General features: G+C 36.7%; 1 protein-coding gene across 2 annotated transcripts in view; it reads right to left on the reverse strand.

The window, feature by feature from the left end:
* Window positions 1–20772, reverse strand: part of ADAM9 (ADAM metallopeptidase domain 9) — a 119821-nt gene that overhangs the window by 16867 nt on the left and 82182 nt on the right. For both annotated transcript variants that reach the window (XR_004059244.1, XM_010385249.2), the window contains exons 15-18: window positions 15994–16099; window positions 9992–10175; window positions 4662–4742; window positions 4306–4411 (exon numbers count right to left, since the gene is read on the reverse strand). Coding sequence is in view for 1 of the 2 variants with exons in the window: in XM_010385249.2 (XP_010383551.1) it covers window positions 4306–4411; window positions 4662–4742; window positions 9992–10175; window positions 15994–16099 (477 nt within the window). In the remaining variant the exon portion in view is untranslated. The remainder of the gene's footprint in view (window positions 1–4305; window positions 4412–4661; window positions 4743–9991; window positions 10176–15993; window positions 16100–20772) is intronic.

The following is a 20772-nucleotide window of genomic DNA, read 5'->3' on the forward strand; positions in this document are numbered from 1 at the left end:
TAAAATCCATAGTTCTGACTTCCAGTTATAGCCAAAGTAGAGTAACAGGGACCAGATTTACTCTGCCAGCTAAAATAACCAGAAAACCAGACATAATATATGAAACAACAGTTTTCAAGACACTGGACATCAGGTAACAAAGAGCAATGATCCCTGAGAGGCAGAAAAAAAAATAAGGTGAGCCTTACAATTGTCTGAGGTTAGTGTCTAAGGAAAGTTAACAGACACTAATGAGGGATGTGGGCACCAAACCAAACCCCAGTGGTCTCCCTCAGTTAAAGAGATGGAGCTGGTATTCTGAAGACGGCAAGGCAGCTAGAGTTCCTAGGCAAAGTACCAAAGGGAAGGGAGCTACAGAGAAAAGCTGCAAGATCTGCATCAGTGCTGATGGATATATGCATGTAAGGAGACCACATGAAGCTGGAGAAAGAACCATGTGAAAAGATTGGTGGAAATAAGCCCCAACAGCTCACACAGGACTAGGAAGAGTATTTGCTCCTACAATTCAGTAGGAAACCTCATAATTAACGTGGCACTGAGCAGGATAAACAGAAGTGGTTTTGCTTCAGTAATGAAGCAGAATCAGCCCTAGACTAAATGCTATTCAGGCCCTGCCTTAAAAGCTTAAAAACAAGACCCAGAAGGATCAAATTATGTCGACATAACTTAAGCTACTAGTACAAACCTCATCAGTAGAAATCCAAAAGTATCCAATAACCCACAAAGTAGGATATAAACTTTCTGGCATCTAATACAAATTTTTAAGGCATACAAAAATGCAGAAAATAAAAGAGGGAAAAATATCAAAACTGAGAAATTACCCATATGACAGAATTAGTAGACAAGGACATTAGTAGTTATTACAACTGTATTCTATTTGTTCAAAAAAGTAAAGATTGAGCATCTTATGTAGAGTTATGAAAGATATATAAAAGAAACAAATGGAACTTCTAGAAATAAAAACTATAATGTCTAAAATGCAAAACACACTGGATCAAGTTAATGGCAAATTAGACTTCACAGAAGAAATGTGAACTTGAAGAGTAACAGAAGTTACTCAAAATTAAACATGGAGAATAAAGAGTAATTTTTAAATATCAACAGCCAGCCAGGTATGCTGGCTCACACCTATAATCCCAGAACTTTGGGAGGCTGAGGTGGGTGGATCACTTGAGGCCAGGAGTTTGAGAACAGCCTGACCAACAGGGTAAAACCCTGTCTCTACTAAAAATACAAAAGTTAGCCAGGCGTGGTGGCACACACCTGTAAGTCCCAGCTACTCAGGAGGCTGAGGCATGAGAACTGCTTAAACCCCGGAGGCAGAGATTGCCATGAGCCAAGATCATGCCACTGCACTCCAGCCTGGGTGACAGAGCAAGACTCTGTCTCAAAAAAAGTAAAGTTAAATTAAAATTTTTAAAAACTAATAAAAATAAAAAATCAACAGCCAATCAGTGAGATGTGAAATAACACCAAGCAGCCGAATATACATAAAATTGGAGGACCTGAATGAGAAGAGAGAAAGAGGAAGACAGAAAAAAATATTTGAAGAAATGATGGCCAAACATTTTCCAAACTCGAAGAAAACTATAAAAGCAAAGATCCCAAAAGCTCAAAAAATCCCAAGTACCCCAAGGCATACTATAAGAAATTACTAAAAACCAGAGATAAAGAGAAAAAATTACAAGCAACCAGAGATTACAGAAAGAAATATACAGAAGACATTACATACAAAGAAAAAAATGACAGCAGATTCTTCAGGAAAAACAACGCAAGTCAGAAGACAAGGAATATCCTTAGAAGTAAAAAGGGAGGAAAATAATCACCCAAAATTCTTGTCCAGTTAAATTATCATTCAAGCAGCAAGGCAAATTAAAGACTTTTTCAGACATACAAAAGCTAAAAATATTTGTCACTAGCACCCCCATATTATAAGAAATGTAAAAGGAAACCCTTCAAGCAGAAATTAAATCAGATTAAAATACAAATTTACATAAATGAAGAACACCAGAAATGGTAATTATATGGGTAAATATAGAGACTTTTTCTATTATTAAATCTCTTTGAAAGATAACCAACTGTTCAAAGCAAAATGAGTAACAATGATGTGGGATTTATAACATTAGTAGAAGTAAAACACGTGACAACAATGGCACAAAATGAGAGAAATGGAAATATACTGAAGTGTTACAATATCACTACAAGGGAGACTGACGGAAAATATCAAGACAGTAAATTTAAACATAAACATATCAAGTTAAATATAAATTATCAAAACAACTTAATTAAAAGGCAGAGAATGGCAGATTAGATAAAAAGCAAGATCCAACTATATGCACTAATTATTATAGCATGATATAAATAAATTAAAAGGATGGGAAAAGATTTTCCATGCTGACTAATTAATAGGAATCTGGAGTAGCTGTATTAATAATATCTCATTGCAGGGCAGGGAATATTACTAGAGAAAAAGAAGGCTATTTCATAAGGATAAATGAGTCAATTTACAAAAAGGATAGAATAATTCTAAGTATTTAGGCACCTAATAACAGAGCATCATAATAAATAAAGCAAAAATTGATAGAACTATTAGGCAAAATAGGCAAATTGGCAGTTATAGCCAAAGAACTCAATATTCCTCTCAATAACTGACAAAGTAGACCAGAAAATTAGTAAGGATATGAAAGATCCGACTACCTATTAACTGACATGAACTAATAACTTACAGAATATTCCACCAAAGAATAGTAGAATACTCAATAGTAAACCACATTCTGGGCTACAAGATAAGTTTAAAAAAATAAAAGGATTCAAGTCATATACAATAAGTTATCTTGCTACAGTAAAATACAATTTAAATCAGTAACATTAAGATAACTAAAAAATCCACAGATATTTCAAAAGAAATAGCACATATCTAAATAACCTGTAAGTCAAAGAAAAAAAATAAAAGCATATTAAAAGGTATTCAGAACTGAATGAACATGGAGGTATAACATGTCAAAATTTCTGGGATGAATTAGAGGAAAACTGATAGCAATAAAATGCCTGTATCAGAAGAGAAAAAGATGACCTCATTCTCCACCTTGAGAAACTAGAAAAAGAACAAATGAAACCCAAAGTAAGCAGACTAAGAAAAAATATATACAAGGCACATATTTCATAAAGCACTTGAATATTTGAATCAGTGACATGCAAAGATCTTTCAAAACTCATTAAGACAACCCATTAAAAACTGGAAAAAAGATTTAAACAGACACATAACCAAAGAAGATATGTAGATGGCAAATAAGTACAAGAAAAGATGTTCAACATCATTAGTAATTAGAGAAATGCAAATTAAAACCACATTGAAATACCACTACATACCTACTGGAATGGCTAAAATTAAAAAGACTGACAATAGCAAAGCTTAGAGAGGATGTGGGGAAATTGGAGCTCTCATATACAGCTAGTGAGGATGTAAACTGGTATAGCCACATTGGGAAACAGTTTGGCAGTTTCTTTAAAAGCTTAACATATATCTACTATATGACTAGTCGTTCTAGCGGGTAGTTACCCAAGAGAAAAAAAGCATATGATGTCACTAGAAAGATACCGGTAAACTGGGAGCTCATGGTCTATCAGGGAATTTTAAAAGGCAAATCAGTAATTAGCATAGTAATTAGTGCTAACAGTACTAGAAAAGCAATAGAAGGGAATGATAATTCAGATTTAAGCAGCCAGGGGAAACTTCCTTTAGAAAATGAGGTATAATCTGAAGCCTAAATAGCAATTAGCCAAGTGCCAACAATGTGAAAATAATATGGTATGAAAGCCCACAGGTAAAAGATAGTAGTCTAGTAGAGGAAATCAAAGAAGTTACAATATGTCTTCAGCACAGTGAAATGGGGCTGGAAAGGTAAGCTGGGGCAAGTCATGCAGGGCATTTAAGCCATGTTAAGGAATTGTGGGCTTCATTCTAGTAGCAATGCAAACACACTGAATTAAAGCAAGACGCTGACAAAATCAAAACTGATTCTTGAAGGAAAACACTAAAACTGAATATAGAGTGAAACATGGATTAAAGGAAGCAAGATGAAAAATAGGGAGCCTACATAAGAGGCTATGATGTATGTCCAGGCAAGAAATTCAAAGTAATAAATGGGGATGAGAAAAATGAAAACAGTCAAAAGGAATTTAGGAGGCTGAATCAACATAATTAAATGTATAACTGATGTGGGAAATGAGGGAGAGGTAAGAGGATGCCCAATTTATGCCTTGGGCCACTGGTAGATCACACTAATTTTCTTCTATATTACTTGCCATTGTATGTAGGTCCACTGTCCACACTTCCTCCGTATCCTTTAGTCTCACAATTTGGGGGAGCCCAGCCATTTTCACAGTGACAATTCTTATTGCTATTACATACCTTCAAAACAATCAAAATACCACTTTCGTTAATTGTGAATGTTGCTCTGTATCATCAACTCAAGAATGGAAACCAAGAGAAAGGACTAAATTCATACAAGCTTACTGACACTCTTTAAGAATGAAAAATGTATCAGGAATCTAAATTCCCCAATATCTGAAAATCCTGGGAATTCTCATCTAGTCCCCTCTGAGATTTCTCATTATTTAGCACTACATTCAGGAATAAACCAAAAGAAAATATTACCTACCCCATGTCCATGACACTTTTTCTGAACATCACAATCATAATTCAGAACAGAAGCATCTACACACTGGAAGTTTCTACAAATCTGGAAAAAAAAAAAAAAAAAAGAACTAAGTAAAGAAAGCTTGACCACATTAATTAAAAAGTACCCAGAAAAAAAGACCTGGGTACAGATTATTTCATTGCAGAATTCTTTCAAACTTTCAAGGAACCATTAATTCCCATATTATATTTTTGAAAATGCAGAAAAATAAGTAGCATTAATTAACTGACACAAAATTAATTATCAAAAAACACAAAGATGACATAAAGACCAAAAACAAAGATAAAACTATTATCTATCCTTCCATGTGAATATAGATGTGAAGATCCTAAATAAAATATTCACAAATGAACTTTTTCAAATCAAAAGTAACCAGATACAGTTAAACCCAGGACGAGAAGGAAGATTCAAGGACAGAAGATCTATTTCTATTACACCTCTCATAAAGTGTTGTTACTGTGACAGATATCAAAAGGACAACTGATATTTAAAACTCATTTTAATTTTTAAAATTCTTTCAAAAATAAAAGGGTACTTTTGTTGACAAGATAAAATCTGTTTTCTAGTACCCTGATTAGATACTTCTATTAAAAGCAATATTGAAAATAAGCTATAATCTTATATGGTTCAAGAAATTCTAGTTCATATGATGAGATATGAAATAGAAATGAATCCTAAATACTGAGAGAGAAAAAACACTAACTCAGAAAAAATATTAAACCTAAGATCTAAAGAAATCAGCTAAAAATATTTTAGAAATTTTTTAGTTGACATCTTTGTGAAAACTGCTCTGTTGTGATGTTAGAGGAAAAAAAGAAGACTAACTTTTTAAAAGACTGTTGAGTGCTATTGTAAAATTTTATTAGGTAACCAACCAACTGATCTTGTGTACAAGATCAGAATATTTAAATGCTCAAATGAAATAAAGAACAATTAGAGAATAAACATACAATGAAATATCGATAGCCTTACCACTCTAAAAAAAACACACAGGTTTAAACAGAATTCTACTTTTAAGTCAGAAGATCTCCAAACACTGTTTCCTCCAATTTTCCATTAATTTTTAAATAGGACATATACTTAAATGATTAGAAATTCCAAAATTACAGAAGATTCTACAGTAAGTCACTCCTCATCTGTCCTCTAGCCATGAACTACTCCTGAATAAAGATTTCAAAATACTGTTTTCTTACATCCATAAGTCTTTAGAGGAGGTATTTACCAAGAGTTTCCCTGCCAGTTAAAAGATTTTCCTGTCAATAGCTGATTCACAGTGGACACCTGAAGAGTTAAATAAGATGAAATGTGTTAATAACTGGCAGATTTACTTTAAGGCACAGGAAAATTCCAAGTCCTCCAGAGAAAGGGTGTTCTGATTGGCAGTGTTTACCTTGCGGAATGGGAAAAGTCAAACTGAAAGGAATACACTCAAAAACTCTCACAGTGGGGACTGGGTGCAATGGTTCATGCTTGTAATCCCAGCACTTTGGGAGGCCGAGGTGGGTGAATCACTTGAGGCCAGGAGTTCAAGACCAGCCTGGCCAACATGGTAAAACTCCATCTCCACTAAAACCACAAAAATTAGCCGGGCATGGTGGTGCATGCCTGTAATCCCAGCTACTTGGGAGGCAGGAGAATCGTTTGAAACCAGGAGGCGGAGGTTGCAATGAGCCAAGATCACACCACTGCACTCCAGCCTGTGTGAAAGAGCAAGACCCTGCCTCAAAAAAACAAAAAACTCTCACAGTGGGAAGGTAAGACCATCCTCTCACATACTACCACCACTCCCCCTACCACCCATGGCCACCACCAACAACCACCACACATCAAAGTAAAGCAAAGTTGACTATAAGACTTCTGGTTTACTGATTTCAGGATGCAAATGGGGAGCAAAGTTGAACTACCTGGGACAATAAAAATGAAGGTGAGGAGTTCTTCTTTTCCACTTTTTCCCCTACCCCATGTTAAGCTTTTCCTGGAAATAAATGTTGAATAAATATATAAAGAATACAGATCTGAAGAAGTACCAACCAAGTTGTCAGTGTGCTCAAACTGTCCAGTCTAGGTTTTGGTACATACCAGAAGGGATAGGATCCTAGCTGCTGTGTGAAAACTCAGGTGTTAGACTCATAAATCAAACCAACAGTTACAAAGTTACAGCTGTACAGAACATGTGGTATATGGTTTCAACGGCGTGTCAGTTTGGGTCAAGGTGTATCAGTCCAGGTACACACACCAACCACTTGCTATCCTTTCTTGTACATAAATATTATTGTCATAGCTAGAAAACTATGCAGTTAGCAATAAAATCCAGAACGACAAAAGGTCTTAAAAATACATTGATATATGTTAATAATAACCTGGAATCTAAAGCCAATATTTTTCCTACCAAATAAAAACTGGGACGTGGGGGTTTGGAAGTAAAAGTAGTATAGCTTACACCAAAACAATCAGTAGATACTATTTTTAATCATGACAACTTTGAGAAAAATATATTGATGTGTTTTTGTTATTAAGTAAACAAGCAGAATAGAAAGACATATAACTACCAAAGTGTGTGTGCACACATACACACACCCCACACAAATAAATAATTTGTGTAATACTGCAAGAGAGGAAGATAAAGTAGAAAATATCAAGAAAATATTTAACAGCAGCAATAAGATCAGAGAAATAGGATGAAATGTTAATAAATTGTGCCAATAAAAGCCAGATATTTATATTATACTGAGATACAAAAAGTTTTTCTAAACATGACATGAAACCAAGACAAAACAGGTAAGACTGATATAATTTCATGATATTTTAAGGCCGAACGCCATGGCTCATGCCTGTAATCCCAACACTTTTGGAGGCCGAGGCAGGCAGATCACTTGCGGTTAGGAATTCCAGACCAGTCTGGCCAACATGGTGAAACTCCGTCTCTACTAAAAATACACAAATTAGCCAGGCATGGTGGCAGATGTCTGTAATCCCAGCTACTGGGGAGGCTGAGGCACAAGAATCACTTGAGCCTGGGAGGCGGAGGTTGCACTGAGATTGCACCACTGCACTCCAGCCTGAGTGACACAGTGAGGCACTAGAAAAAAAAAAAAAATCATGATATTTTAAAATAGGCTCATGTCAAATTGTTGATCATATTTACACAGATATGACTGACTGACAGTTAATATTCTTCGCATATGAGAAGCCTTAAAAAATGACAATCTAACAGAAAAACAAAAAGATACCAATATGAACTTCTCAGAAAAAAATACATGGATCTAATAAAGACATGGAAAGATGCCCAGCTAGGTGCAGTGGCTCACACCTGTAATCCCAGCACTTTGGGAGGCTGAGGAGGGAGGATCACTTGAGCCCAGGAGCTGAAGACCAGCCTGGGCAACATGGTGAGATCCTGTCTCTACAGAAAAATAAAAAAAATTAGCCAGGCATGCTGGTTACACCTGTGGTACCAGGTAGTAGTAAGCTGAGGTGGCAGAAAGGATGCATTCTGGTCTGCCCTTTCAACCATGCAGTTAAACTTCGCAGGTAAGGCTGAACAGGTAAGTTTAATTGCGTAGGGCAGCATGAGGAAGCCCATTTTTGCTATGTACTTAAGTCATGTTATACGCTTTCCTCCTAATAAAAATGATCCTTTGATCTCCAGTTGTTTAGCCTCCCCTGTTTTCTCTCACCTTGTCTGGAGTACGCCCAGTGTACACTGAGCTGTTGTGGACTGACTCAATAACACCCCAATATTAATTACATAAATATTAAGCACTTATTTTGAAAAGGTAGAGCAGGGAAACTGGGAGTTGCATAAGAAAATTGAATTCTTATCTATCAAAAATAAAACTAGTGGATAATGTCTAAAATAGATAAATCTAGAAATAGCATACTATTTTATTTTATTCTATTTTATTTTTAGATGGGAGTTTCACTTTGCTGCCCAGGCTAGAGTACAGTGGCACAATATCGGCTCACTGCAACCTGTGCCTCCCAGGTTCAAGCGATTCTCCTGTCTCAGCCTACTGAATAGCTAGGACTACAGGCATGCACCACCGCACTGATTAGTTTTTGTATTTTCTGCACAGATGAGGTTTCACCATGTTGGTCAGGCTAGTCTCAAACTCCTGACTTCAACTGATCCGCCCACCTCAGCCTCCCAAAGTGCTGGGATTACTGGCATGAGGTACCGTGCCTGGCCCTAATTTAAAATAGGGAGGTAATTCACAGAAGTAACCGCAGTTGCCTTTAGGTGTCTAGACTGGCAGATTAGATAAGAGTGTGTCAGAGAGTTGTTTTTGTCATAAGCCTTTCAGCACAATTTGTTTTTTTGTTTTTTTGAGACAGAGTCTTATTCTGTTGCCTAGGCTGGGATATAGATTGTTACCACCTTATTGAAAGGAAAATTGCACTTTCTATCAAAAATTTAAATGTATATATCTCTTATCATTGTTTATAACAGCTGCAACAATCAAGTTTACTTAGCTGCAAGGACAGGCCCAAAAATACAAGGATCTTCTTGTAAAAAGAAGTGAGAAACAGAATTGGAACCGAAAACTTGGGAGAAAGTGAAGTAACTTAAAGGTTCACCCACCTGTCTTTTTCATGGGCTACATAATCAAACATATATCCTCTTTCTCTCTCTCCTCTGAGTTGGTTTCTTCAACTTACTCAACAATCCTGCTCCCTCATATCTCTTGTATATGGCTTAAGGTTGCCACATCCCTTCTACCCCAGCTCCTACTTCATAGCATCTCCCAAAGAATTTTTACAGTTTCTGCCCACACTCTTAATTACCTTCCTTAATTTTATATTCTCCAGAAAAAGGAATTATGGCCCAGGGCATCTTCTCATATGAAACCACTAGTAATAAGTCATGGGCTGACTGACTCTGGCCTTGTATCTAATCCAAACAGCAGAGTTCGGGTGGTTAGGAACATGGACAGGACAAGTTCCGTGACATTTCTAGTACAGAAACACACACAGACACACACCCTGAAATTCAGGACATCGCCAAAGTGTCCCAATAATAGCAAACTGGCTAATAAATTGTAGCATATCAGTAGGGGAGGGAATCACGCACAGTATATTTCAAAGTGGAAAACACTGGTTGTCTGACCCCAGTAAAGAAATGTGGATGACAGAATCATAGTTCTTAACTTTCTTTTGGTGGCTTTGTATTTTCTAAAATTTCTATAATGAATTTAGATTACTTTTACAGTCAGAAAAGAGCAGCCATTTACTAGGTATAATTTTTTTAACTTTTTTCATTTTACTTTGTAAATAAAAAATATTTTGATTACCTTATCAGCACCACATTTTGTGCCTTCGTTAACCATCCCAGGATCTGGAACATCTGATCCTAGTTGGAAATCCACACCCCAACATTTGGTGCCTCGACTGGGCGTTTGAATAATAGCAGGCACAATTCCAAATACAGGTATCTCTTGTACATTCTCACACTGAAGCTTTCCACACAAAGCATTCCTATAAAGAGAGAGAAATAATGCAACATAAAATGCATCCAGTATATACAACAAAAGAAGAAATTTATATATTTGCATATGGACAGAGCTTGCTGCTATGGAGGGAATCTCAACAAAGAAAGTGTATGAGAGCAAGAGAGGTCAAAGCAGCTCTCTTTAAATATGGCAGAAAAGGGGGAAAAAGAGTTAAGTGGATGCTAAGATGTAAATTAGGGTACCAGCTGGTGCTGATGCTGCTTCTTTTACCACACTTAATCTTCTTCACTGTCTGTCTAGAGCTCAAAAGTCTAATAAAGTTGTTTCTAAGTATAATTTTATAAATTCTATTATACAGAAAATAATATAGCAGTATCAAAATTCAATGATGTCTTCTTACAGAGTTATGATAAAGAAGAAATTAGATTTTATAATGCAAAATAACTAAGAAAGGATTCCACCCCTCTTTGCCTGGCTAACTCTTGGTTACTTATTTAAAGAATCGATTCATTAACTCGTGAATTCATTAATTAAATATCGGAACTCTATGAAGGCTTCCCTGACCATAATTCTTTTGCCAAGGCTGTGTGAATTAAATGCCCTTCCTATATCCTTTCATAACACTCTAGGTCAATAACTCTTATGAGGCTGTACTCAGATTTCCTGTTTAACTGATTGTCATCTGATCCAAGCACCTACTCTACATCTGAATCTTCTCTATGATATCACTGCCCAGTCATCATAGGATATTTTTTCCCAATATCTCTAACTTACACCCTCCTGAAACTGCCCATTCTAGTTCCCATCACGTTCTTTTGCTTATTAGGTAAAAATCTACCTCTGTAAAACATTTCTCCTCATTGGTCCCAGATCTTCCCCATGAGACTACATAGATATCTTTTCCTTCTTTCACACAGCAGCTATTTTAGGATAATTATTATGCAGCTCCTAAATACTTACTTCACCAGGTCACTATCCTACAATCACTTTTCATGCAACAAGGACGCTCCCTCCTAAATATGTTCCAGTTTGCCTCACTGCCTCTTGAAGCATAGTGCTCAGAATGGAGCACGAAATTTCAGTGACAGCCTGGTGAGCAAAGAAAAAAATGGAGCTCTTGTTTATTCTAGATACTGTACTTCTATTAAGTTCAAGATTACAATAGCTTTCATAACTACATTATATTATTGATGTCCTTGAATATATCACTAACTAAAATTCCTGATTTTTGCATGTGCTGCTATTGTCTTCATCTTCCCTTCATCCTGCATTTAAGAGTTAATAATTTTGTCCCAACTTTACATTTATTCTTAAGTCACCATTTATTTGCTAGCTGACCTGAGAGGTGTTTAAATTTTCTGAGCTTCAGTTTCTTCAGCTGAAAAAAAATGAGATAAATGAAGCCTATCTCACATAATTATGATATGAAAACCTCAAAATCAAAGTGTGGCATAAAGTAGACCTCAGTTAAGATCTGTTGGAGCCTACCAAAATTCACATTGCTATGATATACTCAGTATTTCATACATAGGCTTGGTGATACATTAAAGAGTAAAGGAAAATACTCTTACAATATAAAAAGCTGTTACAAATCATTAAGACAAAATCACTTCAACAGAAAAATTAGCAAAGATGTAAACAGGCAGCTCATAAAATAAGAAATGTAAACAGCCAACAAAACTAAGAAGAGATGCTCACTGCTGAATAATACTAACAGAAAAGAAAATTCAGTTACAACCCTTAGTAAAATAATTGCTTCACCCAAGGATCATCCATAAAGTGAAACACTGGTCAGGAACTGGATATTTACATGGCACAAAATCATCACTCCACATATTACCTGACAGCTGCAATTTTAAAAAGCATAACTCCACAACAGTAAGATCTGGTCATTGCCACTGACTATCACTAATATTAATAAGACTACTCAGTACTAAGTGACTCCTTGATATAATGCATTGTTTATGAACATTCTCGCCAAAAATATTTAACCTGAATTCAATTAAGATTTTGGGTTTAGGGCCAGGCACAGTGGCTCACGCCTGTAATCCCAGCACTCTGGGAGGCTAAGGCAAGCAGATCATTTGAAGTCAGGAGTTCGAGATCAGCCTGGCCAACATAGCGAAACCCCATCTCTATTAAAAATACAAAAATTAGCCAGGTGTGATGGTGCACGCCTGTAGTCCTAACTACTCCAGAGGCTGAGGCACAAGAATCACTTGAACCTGGGAGATGGAGTTTGTACTAAGCCGACATCATGCCACTGTACTCCAACCTGGGCGACAGAGTGAGGCTCTACTCAAAAAAAAAAAAAAAAAAAAAAAAAGATTTTGGGCTTAACTTCTGATTTAAAGAAAATTCAGATGATAGAAACATAAGTCAAGCAACACCAAGAGGAAACTAAAACAAATCCAGAACATGAGCCCACAGGCCCAGACATTTCCATAAGTCAATGTTACTGAAAAGAAAAAAAAATCAGTCTAAAAGGTATTCTGGATTAAAAGTGACTTAAGTGACATAACAACTAAAGGCAATGTGTGATCCTTGATTGAGTCCTGATGTTGAAAAATACCAGCTATAAAAGACAATTTGAGGACACTTATGGAAATACTAATATTGATCAGATACTAGATGATATTAGGAAATCATTCATTTTGTTAGGTGTGATGTGATCATGTGAATGACCTTATTTGTTGAAGATGGATGCTGAGGAATTTAGGAGTAAAGTATCATGGCTATAATTTACTTAAAATGGTTCAGCAAAATCTTAATGAAGCAAATAATGATAAGGCATTAACAATCTTGGTCTGGGATATATTGGTATTCATCACACTATTCTTTCTACTCCTCAGTATATTTGGAATTTCTCTTTTATAATGCTTGAAAAAATGACATTATCTATGTACCAAAAGATGACCCTTTTAGTGAAAGTAAACATGTGGCTTATGTTTATAAATGTATATACACATAAAAAAGAAATACAACAAAAACTTAAGAGAGTATCTCTGGATGGTAGGACCATATGTGAACACTTTCTTTAAACGTTTCTAGATGTTTTTGGTAGTTTCAACGGGTAGAAAAGACTTTTCTAGATTTTACACATTCTACAATGAGGATGACAATAAAAATAGTGATGATGATGATGATGATGAACATGATAATGAACCAGATATTCCTCTTTGTACTAACACCCATTAACTCATTCAGTTCAAAACAACACTTGGAAACAGGTGCCATTATTATCCCCATTTTACAGAACAGAAAAATGAGGTATGCACATGAAGTAACTTGTCCAAAGACTCAAAGATGTTAAGTGATTGAACCAGGATTCAAATCCAAAGAGTCTAACTTCAAATGTATATTCTTAATGACTATATCATTTGTATATTACTATTATAAAATGCTTCCTAAATGAGTTATTCAGTAATTTTTAAGTTTGATAAGTATAGTTGCTATTTTCAACAAGATATTCATAAAAATATGAAACCAGACAAGGCTAAAGACAAGAATATGATATATGTCTAGCAAATTCTTTCCAAGTGTGCATTAATCCACTTATCTCTAGATTTTAAATCAGTTCATTCAATCAGTTATATTAATTCTCCACCCATTCATTCTTTATCCATATCATCTGTACCTTCATTCATTCAATGTTTAATAGTCATTTATTATGTTTCCTCCAGGCATTATGCTAAATGCAAAAGATAAAATGTGTCACTGAACCTTACAGTTTGGTGAGAAAGAGTGATAACAAAAGAGCCACATAATTAATGAAACTGACAAATACTTCAAAAGAATATTCCAGAAATGAAAAGAATTTGCTAATGATAAATTTGCTAATGCCATCCAAGTCATCAGGAGGGCATAAAAATCCTAAATGTGTATGCACCTACTAACAAATTTAAAAGATACACAGCAAAAATTTACATACCTAAAAAGATAAATAGACAAATCCACAATTATAACTGGCGACTTCAATATACCTCTCTCAGAAATTGAAGGAACATATATAATACACATACACCACAGATATGAAAGATTTGAATAAGACTATTAACTTGACGTTTATAGAATAACATCTCTAACAACTGCAGAATATACTTTTTCTTTCAATTACACATGGAACACTTACCCATACAGACCATATGTTGGTCTGGTATTAAGGGGCAGACCGATATATTAGTCTGTATGGATGAATGTTCCAAGTGTAATTAAATAATGCACATCTCAATAAATTCCAAAGAAGTGAAATCATATAGAATGTGTTCTCAATGGAATTGAACTAGACATCAAAACCAAATAGATAACCAGTATATTCCCAACTACTGGGGAATTAAGCAATAGCCTTTCAACAACACGAGTCAGAGGAAAAAAATCACAGTGTAAATTAGAAAATACTATGAAGTAAAAAATAATGAAAACATATCAAATTCTATGAAAAAGAAACAAACAGCATCAAGAACACCTGTCAGAGGGAGAGCAGGTCCTGCTGAGGAAGTGGAAGAAGTCTTCCGTGGGGAAACCACACTTCACCTGAGATCTGTAGGATGAAGAACTGAGCAGGCTGAGAGGGGGAAAGAAAGCATGCTGAGCAGAGGGAACAGCAGGTGCAGAGACCTACGGCCGTAGGCCACATGCAGGCCAGCAGGGCTGGAGCTTCTCACAGAGGGGGCCAAATGAAGCCACAGAAGTAAACAAAATCACATGGGGTTGGGGGAGAAGAAGAACATTCTACACAATCACCAAAAAAAACAGGTTTCTTCAAGAAGGAAAAAATGGCCAGCATAATTGAATGCTACTGACAGGTCAAGTATTATAGCATGAAGACCTGAAAACAACTGTCAGATTTAGTGACATGGGGGCCTTTGTTGCTATTTCTTCTTAGCAAGCACTGTTTCACTGTAGCTGCTTAGCCTAACTGGTAGCATAGGAGGTAGAATGGGTAGAAGCAATGCATAATATTACAGAATAATTCCAATTATATAAAATGTTAGTGAGAAGAAGAAAATAATTCCACTGACATTAGTGAACATATATGGATTGAGATTATAGATGACTTTTTCCTCCTTTGTAATGTTTTATTATTAATGTTTTACAAAAAGCAAATGTTAATTTTAGAAATATAAAATGTTTTAATTCATTATTTTGAAATTTTACAAAGCTAGAACAAAATAATGAAGTTCAGAGTTTACTCTGTAGGTTCCTTTATTTGGGACTTAGTAACATAATCTTTTATTGAAAGGAAAATGAAAACGGTGTTTAGTTGGAGTTCTTATTATAAATCAAGGATAAACAAAATAAGAGTCTAAAAACCACTAGACTGTAGTTGCTGTCTAAAGGGACAAATTATGTTACCAGTTCTTTTCCTAACACCAGAGTCTCTCTGAAGCTTTGTATTGTAAAATGTTTGAAAAGTTAGGTATTTAAGGGGGAGAAAATCAGCGGTCACAGGGAGCAGTCGTAAAAGATACTAGAGATGGCCAGGTACAGTGGCTAACGCCTGTAATCCCAGCACTTTGGGAGGTTGAGGCGAGCGGATCACAAGGTCAGGAGATCGAGACCATCCTGGCCAATACGGTGAAAACCCGTCTCTACTAAAATACAAAAAATTAGCCGGGCGTGGTGGCATGCGCCTGTAGTCCCAGCTACTTAGGAGGCTGAGGCAGGGGAATCGCTTGAACCCGGGAGGAGGAGGATGCAGTGAGCTCAGATCACGCCACTGCACTCCAGCCTGGCAACAGAGCAAGACTCCGTCTCAAAAAAAAAAAAAAAAAAAAAAAAGATACTAGAGATGACGGATCTTATAATCTTTCATGTTCCATTATGACCGCACCTCCACTTACCCAGTGGCACACTTCTTGTATTCATTGCCAGAGAAACCACAATTGCCAAATCTGTCACCTTTAGAATTCACTTCAATGAAACAATCTTTGGGGGCAGCCTTGGCTTCTGTAACATTAAACATTTAAAAAAAGAAAAAAAAGTTATGGCAATTTAGCTTTCGAAATAAAAGCATTCCCTACAACAGTCTAAACACCTGGATGAACGGCCTCAATGCCACGGAAAACCTTTCATGCCTTACACATAATACATTTTTGTTGCACATTTCATATGTAATGACCAAATGTAAAAATAAAGCTTAAATTGTACTTAAAAGTTAGCCTGGACTCAAACATTCAGGCCCTAAAAGAAAAATTATTAAATAACAAATTACAAATAAATTAAAAAGCATGCACAGTAGAGTACCATTTGCAGCATATTCATTCTCATTGCTCTCACATATAAATCAACTGCATCACTGGTTAGATCAGCTAGGAAGGGTTGGAGAAATCACTGCCAGCTATTACTTTTGTTTTTTTCATTTATCATAAATGGATGCTTGGTTTAGATGTCCCTACTAATTCGATACATTGACAAACACAACAGATGACAAAGTAACAATCTATTCTTGCTTTCCTTTTTTTCTTTTTTTTTTTTGAGACAGGATCTCGCTCTGTCACCCAGGCTGGAGTACAGTGGCACGTTCATAGCTTACTGTAACCTTGAACTCTTGTACTCAAGAAATCCTCCCACCTCAAGCTCCCAAACAGCTAGAACTACAGGTACATGCCACCATGCCTGGCTAATTTTTGTTTTTATTTTTTGTAGAGATGGGGCTTGCTATGTTGCCTATGCTGCAAAATGCTATTAAATTGGCAAAGTTTTAAAAATGGAAATACTTGATGTTGGAAACATTTGAAGGAATGAATATTCACTTATAGCTAATGAAGGTATAAAGTGGAATAATATTTCTGGAGATCATGTTGAAATGTCTTAGAAGCCTTTAATACAGCAATCCTGCTTCTGGAAATTTATCCAGAAGGATAAATGGAGGCCACAACTAAACTATACGAAAGTTTACTGCTAACACTGTTGACTGTTTAAATAAATTACAGTATATCATTAACACAGTGTTGTAGAAAAATGTTTAACATGGAAAAGTATTCACAATTTATTGTTAGTATTGAAAACAGGCAGTTACATTTTAGCCGGTTTTTTTTTTTTTTTTTTTGAGACAGAGTCTCATTATGATGCCCAGGCTAGAATGCAGTGGCAAGGTCATAGCTCACTGCAGCCTTAACCTCCCAGGCTAAAGTAATCCTCCTGCCTTAGCCTCCTAAGTAGCTGGAAATGCAGGCATGCACCACCACACCTAATTTTTTTTTTTTTTTTGTGAGACAGAGTCTTCCTTTGCAGTCCAGGCTGAAAGGGGGCAGGTTTTAAAGCAGTATGTCAATATCATACCATTTTTGTATATTATACACTCTATGCATTTAAAAAAAGTGTAAGCTATTCATGAAATTTTCAACACTTATCCAGAATATTGACAGTAGAACTATTTATTTTCTACCTTTTGCTTATTTGTATATTCAATATTTCAATATGTCCTATTTCCATTTAAGAAGTAAACCAATGTATTTTCTTTTAACAATGTTTTTGGTAAATTCTAGCAGTAAGTCTTCATCAGCTCATCATGGTTTTGCTGCTTTCTGTTGTGTGACCTCAGGCAAACCATTTAGCTCTCTGAGCCCTGCCCTCCTCATAAGGTTTTTTTAAGGGTAAAATTTGATAGTAAGTGTCAATACCTTCTCTTATGTTAGCTCTTAAGTTCTTCATTTATTTGATAAATATTTATTTGGTGTGTACTAAACATATAAGGAATTTGAGAATGCATGAGCTCGTGAAGGACTTTTAAATCCTTATTCTCCACAAGTTCAAATGTTCAAAGGAACGAAAACTAGACCTATAACACCAGAACTGACTTATCTTTAAAATCAGAAGCCATCAACAAACTTCAGGTAAAAAGTCTGAATATATGCATGTATTTTCCCCCCTCCTAAAATCCCACAGAAGCAAAGAAAGTAGTTTTTTGTTTTTTAATTCATAAACCAATAGACAATGGAACTGGGAAAGGAGACTACACAAAACTTAGAAGCCGAAAAGAAATTGGTAAAGTAGTAAATGACTCAATGTATCTCAGAAAACTGAATCTTAAGCTGGCAACAGAAAAAACTGAGATCAACCCTTTTTACACATAGAATTCCTCCAAGATAAGAAACTGGTAGTAACAGGTATCTCTGGCTATAGAAAATAAGGAGGGGCAGGTGGCCGGAATAAAGAGGAAAAATTTTAAATCTGTTTAAGAAGCAGTTTGACCCACAAGTCACCGCCCATCTTTGTGAAGTCAAGTGACTATCTCTTCTCTACCCTGGCAAAAGACTGGAGGTTTATTTTCTGGAGAGAGTAAAACACAAGGTTCCAGGACTCAAGAGATACCAGGCACAGTAACAGGCACAGAAACTGTTCTAAATACAAGAGGATGAACTCAACACTTGCCTGCCTCATACTGAGGTCCCAGTCTTATATTCCCTCACCTCCTGTTTCCCTCCCAGAATGCTGACAGTTAGGTCTTTTTTTTTTTTTTTTTTTTTTTTTTAAGGAAAATTTTCACTCTTGCCACCCAGGCTGGAGTGCAATGGCGTGATCTCGGCTCACTGCAACCTCTGCTTTCCGGGTTCAAGTGATTCTCCTGCCTCAGCCTCCCGAGTAGCTGGGATTACAGGTGCCCACCACCATGCCAGGCTAACTTTTGTATTTTTAGTAGAGACGGAGTTTTGCCATGTTGGCCAGGCTGGTCTCGAACTCCTGACCTCAGGCGATCTACCTGCCTCGACCTCCCCAAAGTGCTGTGATTACAGGCATGAGCCACCACGCCCGGCTGACAGCTAGGTCTTGGCTCTCCAGGATACAGATAGATAAGGTCTTCATAAGGGAATCTAACAAGCCCAAGAGGGAAAAAAAACCTAAAGATGTGGTTTTTGGCATTTCCCTAATTAAAAAGTTCAACCATATCACCCTATAGGAAAGTTTTCAGTTAACAAGTCTCCCCCAAGAGCCTAGAGTGACCCCTCTGCTCCTTATTCCTTTCCCTTGGACCGGGGACTATGGGAGAGATGAGGAACATGGCTAATGTGAAAGACGGAAATTCAAACAAAGAAAAAAAGTAATGTGGAACGAGGTTACGCAGAAGAAAGGAAACTTTTTAAAAATTATTAACATACTGACGAACATGAGAGAAGATGTTTCATGCATGGAATAAAACCAGATTATGTCTTTTTTATTTATTTATTTTGTTTTTTGAGATGGAGTCTCACACTGTCGCCCAGGCTCAAGTGCAGTGGCGTGATCTCGGCTCACTGCATCCTCCGCCTCCCAGGTTCACGCCACTCTCCTGCCTCAGCCTCCCCAGTGGCTGGGACTACAGGCACCCACCACCACGCTCAGCTAATTTTTTATTTTGTATTTTTAGTAGAGATGGGGTTTCACCATGTTAGCCAGGATGGTCTAGATCTCCTGACCTCATGATCCGCCCACCTCAGCCTCCCAAAGTGCTGAGATTACAGGCGTAAGCCACCGCACCTGGCCCAGAACAGATTATTTCTTAAAAAGAAGTGGGAAAAAAAAACTCAGAGAATATAAAAGAGTTTCTGAAAACTAAAATCATAGTGCCTGAAATGAAAACCGCAATAAAAGAGTTAGAAGATAAAGTTGAAGAAGTTGCTCAGAAAGTAGGTCAAAAAAAAAAAAAACAAAAAACAAAACCACACAGACAAAAAGACAGAAAAGAAGGAAATCCAATATCCAAGGAAATCTAGGAAATCCAATATCCAAATAATATGTGATCCAGGAAAAGAAATCACACCAAAAAAATGAAAGGGAAGGGCCGGGCGCGGTGGCTCAAGCCTGTAATCCCAGCACTTTGGGAGGCCGAGACGGGCGGATCACGAGGTCAGGAGATCGAGACCATCCTGGCTAACACGGTGAAACCCCGTCTCTACTAAAAATACAAAAACTAGCCGGGCGAAGTGGCGGGCGCCTGTAGTCCCAGCTACTCGGGAGGCTGAGGCAAGAGAATGGCGTAAACCCGGGAGGCGGAGCTTGCAGTGAGCTGAGATCCGGCCACTGCACTCCAGCCTGGGCGACAGAGCGAGACTCTGCCTCAAAAAAAAAAAAAAAAAAAAAAAAAAAAAAAAAAATGAAAGGGAAGAAATTTCCAGAACTAAAAAAAAAGTGAGTTCTCAGATTGAATGTACCCACCAATTACACAGCAAGGTGAATAAAAACAAACCCACATTAAGGCATATCACCTTGAAGAGATCATTTTCCAAGCTTTTTCAGAGGGGATAAGGGAAATCCTAGGTAGAAAAATCAGAATGACTTCATACTTTTCAACAGCAACTCTGTAAACTGCAAGACAATAAAGCAATGGCTTCAAAACTGTGACAGAAAATTATTTCCATCCCCATCAATCAAGTATTTAGTCCAAATAAAAGCATTTTCACAGTTGCAGAATCTCAAAAAATTTACCTCTAATTTACCCTATCTAAGGAACTACTGAAACGAAAGTTCCATGAAAGGAGGAAATAAACCAAGAAAAAGGATAATATGGGAAATGCAAACAGGAGACTCAAAAGGGAAAGAGCCAACGATTCACCTTCAGACTATGGTGAAAAATCTCAGGATAAATACTGATTACACTATTGGCAATCCTGGTTCTCAGGCCTTCAAACTTGGACTGGAAC

This window comes from Rhinopithecus roxellana, chromosome 9, assembly GCF_007565055.1.
Source record: "Rhinopithecus roxellana isolate Shanxi Qingling chromosome 9, ASM756505v1, whole genome shotgun sequence".
Classification (NCBI taxonomy): Eukaryota; Metazoa; Chordata; class Mammalia; order Primates; family Cercopithecidae; genus Rhinopithecus; species Rhinopithecus roxellana.